At 50.8% G+C, this 11043-nt stretch overlaps 1 protein-coding gene across 1 annotated transcript in view; it reads left to right on the top strand.

Annotated features, from left to right (window-relative positions):
* Positions 1–393: 393 nt before the first annotated feature.
* The window catches only part of OSBPL5 (oxysterol binding protein like 5), a 44077-nt gene continuing 33427 nt past the window's right edge, over positions 394–11043 (top strand). The window contains exons 1-2 of the mRNA XM_012557639.1: positions 394–529; positions 3138–3220. Coding sequence (XP_012413093.1) covers positions 394–529; positions 3138–3220 — 219 coding nt within the window. The remainder of the gene's footprint in view (positions 530–3137; positions 3221–11043) is intronic.

The following is an 11043-nucleotide window of genomic DNA, read 5'->3' as shown; positions in this document are numbered from 1 at the left end:
AGTTCCTCACTGGGCCTGGGGTAGGGGTTCTTAGTGAAAGGCACCCCAAAAGGGGCCTGCCGTGCTGTGATGGGCCCCATACCCGGGGCTCTGTCACACCCTTCTCTAGCCGGGCATGCGCCCAGCCTTCCCGGGCGACCGCCCCTGCTGACCCACCAGCTCCTCCTGGTCCCACCTCTGAGATTCCCGAGTGTAAGAGGCAGTTGCCCTGACGGCCATCCCGGCGTTCCTGCTTTATCTGGGTCCCCTTCCTGGGCAGGTGGGGGGCCATCCAGGACTCAGGAAGGGGGGAATCTCATGGAATCCTACGGGCAGGTTTGCGGAGCCAGGCTCAAGGGAGGTGTGACGTGTGTCTTTTCCACTTCACTGCAGAAACCCCCAGCCACCCACGCCATGAAGGAGGAGGCCTTTCTCCGGCGCCGCTTCTCACTCTGCCCGCCGTCCTCCACCCCTCAGAAAGTCGACCCCCGCAAGCTCACCCGCAACCTGCTCTTCAGGGGAGAGAATGAGCTCTACCCGCTCAGCCCAGGTCAGTGCTGCCGAGTTGGGGACAGGGCCCTGGCCGCATTGGGGAAGGGCAGGCAGGGTTCTGGGGCAGCTGCTGGGCCGGGGCTCCCGCCTGCTGTGCTGTGTGACACGAGACAGCCCCCTCGGCCTCTCTGTGCCACTCCCGACCAGGGAGGCTGGCCAAGAGCCTTGCCCCACTCACGCCCAGCGCAGTGCCAGTGGGTTTAATTAAAGGGCTTTGCAAAGCAGTAGGGCGCCAGGTAAGGTGGCCTTCTTAGCAAAACCCTCAGGTCCAGAAGAAGCCCTCCTGGCTGCCAAGGCCGAGGAGGGGCCCCACAGGCCAGCTTGTCGTCCTCGAGAAGCTGTTCGGGGATGGTGGTCTAGAACATGGGCTCGGGGACAGGCCAGCCTGAGTCCCAACCCAGCTCTGCCTCTTCCTGGCCAGGTGTCCCTGAGCAGCTGCTGCACCTCTGTGGGCCTCAGTTTCCTCATCTGTAAAATGGGGATGACGTTAGTACCTACTCCCACTATGAAGGGACCCGCGCTCTGGGAGGGAGCGATTCAGATGGGGGCTGCTCTCATGCAGCTCATAGATTTGGTGCCCAGCAGGTGGGGCACGGTGTCACCTGTGCCTGCGGACGGTATCATTGTCTCAGGCCCCAGCTAGTTGGAGCGGAGTCTGCCCCCAGAGCATGGGTGTTGGGAGGTAGGGCAGGGCCAGCACCTGGCCTGCAGGCATCTATCCCCTGTGGGCCCGGCCGTGCCCGTCCTGGCCTCATCTGGCCTGCTACCCCTTCTCCCATCACCTGCTGGCCCTGTTAGCCGTCCCTGCTGCCAGGGAGTGGGGGCAAGCAGAGCCCAGGCCCCAGGACCCCTGATCTGGCCAGGACCACGCCCAGTCCTGGACACAAACTCACCAAAAGGTGGGGAAACCAAGGCCGGAGGGGGAGGGCCTTGTCCCAAGCCCCATGGCAGGCCAAGGGCACGGGAGAGCTGGACACCTGGGGAGTAAATCCTAACTTTGCCCTCTGCCCCCTGCACTGCACCCGGGCCTGGGACGGGGAACGAGGGCGGGAGCCTGGGGCGGGTCTTTCTCAGGGACTGTTTCATAGGGTGTGGTCTGTCCAAGGGGATCCCCAGAGTGCTGGCGCAGGCAGCGCGGGAGGGGGCTGGGTCCTGCCCCGAGGAGGTGGGCTCGCTTCCAGGAGAAGAACATCGAGGCCATGGCCTTCCCAGGAGCCGCACCCCTGTTCCCTCAGTGCACAGGGCCTCTCGAGCCTCCCCTGCCCCCAACCCCGGGCCCAGGAGGCAGTGCCTGCATTGGGGCAGGGGTGGGGGGCTCCCTGCCAGAAGCCGAGTCCCCAGACAGCATTCAAGAACCCCTAGAATTAGAGGGCCCTTGAAAATGGAGGGAGCCCCAGAGTGGTGCAAACTGAACACACTCAGCTGCAAACCAAAAGGTTGGAGGTTTGAGTCCACCCAGAGGTGCCTCGGAAGCAAGGCCTGGCAACCTACTTCTGAACAATCAGCCATTGAAAACCCTGTGGAGCCCAGTTCTGCTCTGGCACATGTGAGGTCGCTGTGAGTCAGAATCCACTTGATGGCAACTGGTTTGGTTGAAAATGGACAGAAGCCCTGCTTCCACCCACCTGGAGCTTCTCCAATGGGAACTCAGAGTCTGAGGGGTTGGTCACAGCGAGCAGACTGGCAGGGATGTCCATTGACCCTGAACAGCTGCTGTTCCAGGGTCTTTCCCGGCCCAGGTGACCATGGGCCCCAAGGGCAGAGTCCCTTCTCGCTCCAGAGAGGCCCGCTCTCCCTCCCCCCCCCCATCCCCTTCCCGGGGCTCTCGGGAAGTAGGTCAGCAGAGCCCCCAGCCTTCTAGCTGGTTCCGTGAGTGTCTGTGCTCACCGCCCCGCCCCTTGCCGCCTGGCCGGTCACGCTCAGGGAGGGCGTGGCGTCCTGTGGCTTCGGCAGGGTGAATGTCACCCCTGGCTGTAACCGCCTTGCTTCTCGGCACCAGGGAGCCGGGCAGCAGGCTGTCGGCCCACCAAGCCACAGGAAGCAGCAGAAGTGGCCCCCTGGCTTTGGGTCCCCTGGGCCTGTCCCCTCCTTCCTGCAGCCTACTCCCAGCTGGTTTTGAGGAGCCCATCAGCGTGGCTTTGGAAACCAGCTTCCAAACTAACAAAGTCGGGGAGGTGATTGGAAAAGAAGATGGGGGCCTCACAGGCAGGGGCGGGGGGTCAGGGACAGAGTCTGACCGCTCGGGCGGTGTCATCCCGGCCAGAGGTTGCAGGGGGCGGGAGGAGGCAGCCGTGGCCCGGGCACCCTGAACCTGCTGTGAGTTCTCTGAGGCTGCTGGGGCCACGTTCTCCGTCTGAAACCTGCAAAGCCGCACCAGTACTCGGCCCCCAGCCTTGGATCAGCAGACCAGGGCTCCCTGTGGGTCGGGGGACTGGGCCAGAGCTCCTGGGTCCCTCCCAGTGGTGACGCTCCCTGGTGTTGATTACATCTCATCGGGGCAGGATCCTCAGCCACTGCTGCCACCCCGGGCTGGCGTCCTTCCCCTCCCAGGCCATTCTGTGTCCACCCGCCCTGTCCCGCGCCTCACCCCCGCCACTTTGTTGCAGGGAAGGACATGGAGCCCAATGGCATGGCTCTGCCAAGGGACGAAGGGCCGCCAACCCCAGGCTCCGCCACCAAGGTGCCACCGGTAAGAGCCTGCGGGGGAGGACAGGGCCAGGAGCCTGGCAGGGGACCGTAGCAAACAGCAGGAGGAAGCCTGTTTCAGGGAGAGTACCTCAGGTCCCAGACTGTGCCACTGCAGAGGATGCTGCAGAGGGGCGAGGGTGATCCACAGAGCTTTGTTCTCAAAGCCACCTTCTCGGCGTGAGGTGGGGCAGGGAGGTGGGGACAGGAGAGGGCAGAGGGGCGGGCCGTCAGTGGCGTTGGGAGGGGCTGACCAGGTTTCTGGGGAAACCATCCCGGGGGGTGCTGTTCCCTCCACCTGAAACACCCTTGCCAGGGTGATGCTGAGTTCTGGAGAAGTACGCACTCACACACACACACATGCACACGCACATACAAAACATGCACATACATACGCACAAGTGCACACGCACACCACACACTCACATACATGTGTGCACACATGCACGCACACGTGCGCACACACGCACACACTCACACATACGCACACACACATGCACACACATGCCCTCACGTGCATACATGCATGCACCCCTCACACGTGCGTGCACGCACCCTTACACATACACACACTCACATGTACTCACACGTACACACACATGCACACGCACGCCCTCACACGTGCACGCACGTGCACTCACACAGACACGTGAGCTGCACACACACAGACACATGCACACACACGCCCACAAACTCCCTAGACAAGCCCTGCTCAGCTCTGACCAGCTGGGCCCCGGCTGGCAGGACCTTGGGCCCCGGGCACCACGTGCAGGGTTTGTGCCCACTCTGGCCCCTGCCTCGGCCACCCACCCTGTGTGACCATGAGCCTTGTTTCTCTGGGCTGGCGTATCCTCATTGGTCAGACAAGAGATGAGTGGAGGCCCTGGCCATCTGTCCTTTCGACGGCCTCAGGGAGAAGACACGGCCAGCCCCTGGGTTGGTGCCCCAGAGCCTGCATGCCCCCGCCTGACCCGGGGCTGCCGAGCTGCGAGGAGCACCGTTGTGAGACATGCCATTATTGTATAGTTTAGGGTACAGGGTTAGTCCATCAAGGCACTGAACACGTAGTTATGTCCTTCCGCAACACAACAAAACATACGATCTCTGTCAGAACACCCCACTGGGCTCATATGTTAGACCCTATTCATTCAGTAATTAATTTCCGGCACCTTCTATGTGCAAGGCGCTCAGCCGCAGTAGGTGCCGGGGACATAGGGATGGATAAAACCAATTCCTGCTCTCATGGAGTGTACGTTCAGAGGGGGAGGACAGGCACCGCACAAAATAAGCATTTAACCTGTCAGGTAGTCATAGGGCTGTGGGGGACAAGGCTCTGTATGCCCCAGTTTGTTAGAGCAGTCTGGGGCTGCTTTTATGGTCGTAGTTTGGGAAAGGATACACAATCTAAATCGTGTGTGTGTGTGTGTGTGTGTGTGTGTGTGTGTGTATCCACCACGCGTCTGTCAGTTTGTTATACTGTAGTGGCTTGAGTGTTGCTGCGATGCTGGAAGCTATGCCCCGGTATTTCAGATGCCAGCAGGGTGACCATAGACAGATTTCAGCAGAGCCTCCAGACCAAGACAGACTAGGAAGAAGGACCCAGAGGTCAACTTCTGAAAAAACTGGCCAGTGAAAACCTTATAAAGAGCAGCGGAACATTGTCTGGTATAGTGCCAGAAGATGGGTCCCTCTGGTTGGAAGGCACTCAGAATACAACTGGGGAAGAGCTGCCTCCTCAAAGTAGAGTCGAATTTTGCAAGGCCAGTGACTTCATTGCAAATACCCTTCTTCAACAACAAACAGTGACTATACACGTGGACCTCGCCAGATGGAAAACACAGGAATCAAATCGACTACGTCTGTGGAAATAGCTGATGGAAAAGCTCAATAGGATTAGTCAGAACAAGGCCAGGGCCGACTGTGGAACAGACCATCAGTTGCTCCTATGCAAGTTCAAGTTGAAGCTGAAGAAAATTAAAACAAGTCCACAAGAGCCAAAGTACAACCTTGAGTATATCTTACCTGAATTTAGAGACCATCTCAAGAAGAGATTTGACACATTGAACACTGTCTGAGGCTGGATTCTCCAGAGAAGCAAAACCAGTAAAGTGGATAAATATCTATATAAAAAGATTTATATCAAGGAAGTGGCTCACGCAGTTGTAGAGGCTAGAACATCTCAAATCCATAGGTCAGGCTGGAGGCTTCCCTGATTCACGTAGCCAGAGGGACTGGCGAACCCAAGATCGGCCGGCAAGACCACAGGTGAGCTGCTAACTCTAGTCCTAAGAACCTAAGGTCAGATGAACAGGAGCTGATTCTTTCCTTTTCCCCAATGAATAGTCTGTCTCGTAAAAGGCCGTTGTCATAGATTGAACTGTGTTCCCTAAAAATATGTGTCAACTTGGCTAGATCATGATTCCCAGTATTGTGTGATTGTCCGCCATTTTGTCATTTGATGTGATTTTCTTATGTGTTGTAAATTCTGCCTCTATGTTAGTGAGGTGGAATTACCGAGTTCTGTTAATGAGGCAGGACTCAATCTACAAGATTAGGTTGTGTCTTAAGTCGGTCTCTTTTGAGATAGAAAAAAGAGAAATGAGCAGAGAGACATGGAAACCTCATACCACCAAGAAACAAGAGCCAGGAGAATAGCGAGTCCTTTGGACCCGGAGTTCCTGCGCGGAGAAGCTCCTTGACCGGAGAAGAATGATGATGAAGACCTTGTCTCAGAGCCGACAGAGAGAAAGCCCTCCCCTGGAACTGGCACCCTGAATTCGGACTTCTAGCCTCCTAGATTGTGAGAGAATAAATTTCTTTTTGTTAAAGCCATCTATTTGTGGGATTTGTTATAGCAGCACTAGATGACTAAGACAGCTGTAGATCCCTTTGGGGAAGGCTAAGAGAAAGATTAACAGTATAAGTTTTTGGCAGTGGACTGGAATCCTTCCTCAAGGGGACCCGGCCTCCCCTTCATTCAAGGGGTTGTGGGTCTTTAAACTCGCTCAAGTCTGGGAATTGACTGAGAGGCCATGACTCTCTATTCTGGTGATTCGAGTTAGACTGCTGTTCGTTTGACCTAGAATCCATCCACTTGTACCGATCAAGTAAATATTTAGTAGATTTCCTATTTGTTTATAGGGACATCATGACTAAGTTGCCAACGCCGTAAGTCCGTACAAGTCAGACTATTCTGATTACTGCTTTGCCTCTGCTGTCCATTATGGTCACCATGCTTACCTTGTCTTTGTTGATTGAGTGCAGCCACTTGGCCCCTACCATCAGGGAGTCCCGTCAACCCCATTGTAGTTAGGTGTCTTAATTCAGTTAGGGCAGTTCCCACTGTCAAATCTGACTGACATAAAATAGCAATCACAGCAGTTTTCAAGAATGCTGGGGCTCCCTTCACAAATTTGTTCCTCACAGTTGTGGTAAAGGGTGTGTCCTCTGGGCACTCCGTGTGTGGCTCTGTGGGTCTAACCTGATAAATCCACTCTAGCATGCCGATTTCCCTAAGCCTTTGGCTACCTTCTTCTACAGTACACCAAGGCAGGTCTGGTACTTCAACTTGATTTAGTGTCGGCCACCTCATAATCCATGCTTCAGCAACCCAACCAAATAACCTATTAGATCCTTTCCTAACCTCCTGAGCTGCAACACTGACTGAACTATCTTTGCTTAGTGGGCCCGTATCAATAAACTCAGACTGATCCATCTTTATGTTCCTCGCACCATTATCCCACACCCTTAGTAGCCATTCCCACACATATTCCCCAGGTTTCTGTTTGTACACATTAGAAAAGTCAAGCAGTTCTTTTGGAGTGTAGCACACCTCCTCCTGGGTTACACTTCATACTTCACCTTTTGGGGCTCCCTAGGACTTAAGCCTAGTTATAGGTCTAGAAGCCAGAATCAGTAGTGTGGAATTGTTCTGAGAACATTCAGCATTGTCTTGTAAAGCATCTGCCTCAGGCGATGTCCCAGGCAATGACTCAGCCAAGTGCTCTTTAGAGGCAGCTGGGCTAGGGCTAATCTCATTAGATGGGAGTGGAAGAGCTAATGGTTTTTCTAGGGAGGGTGGTTTAGCAGACAAACACGGAGTAATCTCTTCAGATGGAAGTGAGAGGGCTCGTTCTGTTGGCAGGAGTGATTCAACAGAATTTAGGGGGTCAGTGTCTCCAGCTTCCTGATTATCTGCCCATATGTCCCCATCCCAAGTTTCGGGATCCCATTTCTTCCCAATCAGTGCCCTCACTTTAACTTCAGATACCTCTCAAGATTGGCAATTGAGTTGACGTTGTAATTCAGCCACTCTTTCTGTAAGACTCTGGGTTTGGTGTTCAGCAATATCAGCTCTGTTACTAAGAGAAAGAAGACTTTCTTTTAAGGCACAAGTGGAAATTTTGAGATCATTTATGCAGCACTTGAGCTTTGAAGCCCTGAGCTCATCTGTTTCTTTCACCAGTTTGTCTAGGGAAAGTAGAACCAACCAACCAGCTTCCTTATACTTCTCATTATGACAAAATTGTAGAAAGGTATCACACATGCAGTCACCCAGAGCCTTGCCTTTCGCCAATACCTGATGGTGATATTTTGCATATTTCTCTTGCCACCTGATGCCATGGATTAGCAATGCCCTCTTTACTACTAGAAGTAGAGTCATCCACATCTTTAGGACTAACGAGACTTGAGAACCAATTTAGAAAACTCATCGTTACAATTTTGTTTCTCTAAAACATCTCTCGGTACCAGGTGTTTTAGGCTGGGTTCGCTAGAGAAACAAAACCAGTAAAGCATATAAATATCTGTATAAAGAGATTTATATCAAGGAAATGGCTCATTCGGTTGTCGGTCAGGCTGGAGGCTTCACGTAGCTGGAGATCGGTAGGCAAGGCTGCAGGTAAACTGCTAGTTCTAGTCCCAGGAACCAAAGGTTAGATGAACAGGAGCCAGACGCAGGATTCAGGGCCGAGCAGAAGCCCACTAGCCTTGCCAGAGAGTCTGCTTCTATTGGATGCAGGCCACACCCCCAAGGAAACGTCCTTTCAACTAATGGACTGCTCACAGCAGATCCCATCGTGGAGATAATCACATTATATCAGATCTCATCACGGTAGGGATCACATCATCATACGACTGCCAGACTACGTCATAACTGGCAAACCACTGAGAATCAAGGCCCAGCCAAGGTGACACACAGCCTTAACGATCATAAACACTAATGACTGAAGACCACACCAGTTGTGGGATGACATCAAGGACGTCATACACGAAGAAAGCAAAAGGTCATTCGAAAGACAGGAAAGATAGAAAAGACCAAAATGAATGTCAGAAGAGACTGTGAAGGTAGAATAGCTGAAGTGAATGGAAGAAACATTGAAGTAAAAAAGTTGGACAAAAGATTTCAAAGGGCGGCTCGAGAAGACAAAGTAAAGTATGGTGATGAAATATACAAAGACCTGGAGTTAGAAAACTCCTGAAAGAACTGAAGAAAAAATTCACACTTCATGTTGCAATTTTGAAGGATTCTATGGACAAAATTTTCGCATTCCAATCACCAGTAATTATTAGTGCATCCTGAGTCCATATTCGATCAATTTCAGACTGCAGAAGTTAGTAAAAATCTTCAGTTTCTTCACCTTTGACCATAATGGTTGATGCGTAAATTTGAATAATAGTTGTATTAACTGGGCTTCCTTGTAGGCATATGGATATTATCCTATCACAGACAGCGTTGTCCTTCAGGATAGATCTTAAGTGTTCTTTTTCTATGAATGCAACGCCATTCCTCTTCAATTTGTCATTCCTGGCATAGTACACCATACGATTGTCTGATTCAAAATAGCCAATACCAGTCCATTTCAGCTCACTAATGCCTAGGATATCGATGTTTCTGCATTCCATTTCATTTTTGGTGATTTCCAATTTTCCTAGATTCATACTTTATACATTCCATATTCCAGTTATTGATGGATGTTAGCAGCTGTTTCTTCTCATTTTGAATTGTGCCACATCAGCAGATGAAGGTCCTGAAAGCTTGACTCCATCCACATCATTAAGGATGACTCTACTTTGAGGAGACAACTCTTCCCTAATCATATTTTGCGTGCCTTCCAACCTAAGGGGCTTATCTTCCGGCACTATATCAGACAGTGTTCTGCTGCTATTCATTAGGTTTTCACTGGCTAATTTTTTTTCAGAAGTAGACTGCCAGGTTCTTCTTCCTAGTCTGTCAGTCTGGAAGCTCAGTTAAAACCTGTCTCCCAAGGATAACCCTGGTATTTGAATAGTGGTGGCATAGCTTCCAGAATCACAGCAATACACAAGCCCCCACAGTACGACAAATGGACAGACACAACAACCACTAAGGCCAAAGATGGAGAAGTTGAAGATTTTTGCCAACTCCTGCAGTCTGAAATTGATAGAACATGCAATCAGGATGCATTGATAATTACAGGTGATTAGAATGTGAAAGTTGGAAACAAAGAAGAAGGATTGGTAGCCGGAGAACAGCCTTGGTGATAAAAAGGATGCTGGAGACCATGTGATAGAATTTTGCAAGACCAACGATTTCTTCACTGCAGATACCTTTTCTCACCAACATAAACAGCGACTATACACGTGGATCTCGCCAGATGGAATACACAGGAATCAAATCCACTACATCTGTGGAAAGAGATGATGGAAAAGCTCAATAACATCAGTCAAAACAAGGCCAGGGGCCAACCGTGAAACAGACCATCAATTGCTCATATGGAAGTTCAAGTTGAAGCTGAAGAAAATTAGAACAAATCCACGAGAGCCAAAGTATGACCTTGAGTGTATCGCACTTGAATTTAGAGATCATCTCAAGAATAGATTTGACACATTGAACACTAATGACCGAAGACCAGACAAATTGTGGAATAATATCAAGGACATCATACATGAGGAGAGCAAGAGGCCATTAAAAAGACAGGAAAGAAAGAAAAGACCAGAATGGATGTCAGAAGAGACTCTGAAACTTGGTTTTGAATGTCAAGTAGCTAATGCGAAAGAAGAAATGACGAAGTAAAAGAGCTGACCAGAAGATTTCAAAGGGCAGCTCGAGAAGACAAAGTATTATAGTGAAATGTCCAAAGACCTGGAGTTAGAAAACCAAAAGGGAAGAACACCTCGGCATTTCTTAAGCTGAAAGAACTGAAGAAAAAATTCAAGCCTGGAGTCGCAATAGTGAAGGATTCTATGGGCAAAATACCAAACGATCTCCAGTGTCCTTTCTATCACCGAGGCCGTATTTTCCAACTACCAATCCTTCTTTGTTTCCAACTTTCGCATTACGGTCACCATTAATTATCAATGCATCCTGATTGCATGTTTGATCAATTTCAGCTGCAGAAGTTGATGAAAATCTTCAATTTCTTCCTCTTTGGCCTTAGTGGTTGGTGCATAAATTTGAATAATAGTCGTATTAACTGGTCTTCCTTTTAGGCAAATGGATATTATCCTATCGCTGACAGCGTTGTACTTCAGGATAGATCTTGAAATGTTCTTTTTGACGATGAGTGCAATGCCATTCCTCTTCAAGTTGTTATTCAAAATGGCCAGTACTAGTCCACTAATGCCTAGGATATCGATGTTTATGTGTTCCGTGTCATTTTTGATGACTTCCAATTTTCCTAGATTCATACTTTGTGCATTCTACCTTCTAATTATTACTGGACGTTTGAAGCTATTTCTTCTCTTTTTAAGTCATGCCACATCAGCAGATGAAGGTCCCAAAAGCTTGACTCCATCCACGTCATTAAGGTCGACTCTACTTTGAGGAGGCAGCTCTTCCCCAGTCAT

This window comes from Trichechus manatus, unplaced genomic scaffold, assembly GCF_000243295.1.
Source record: "Trichechus manatus latirostris isolate Lorelei unplaced genomic scaffold, TriManLat1.0 scaffold00113, whole genome shotgun sequence".
Taxonomy (NCBI): Eukaryota; Metazoa; Chordata; class Mammalia; order Sirenia; family Trichechidae; genus Trichechus; species Trichechus manatus.
Note: the sequence above shows the minus strand (reverse complement) of the source record. Positions and strands in the feature narration are given on the sequence as shown.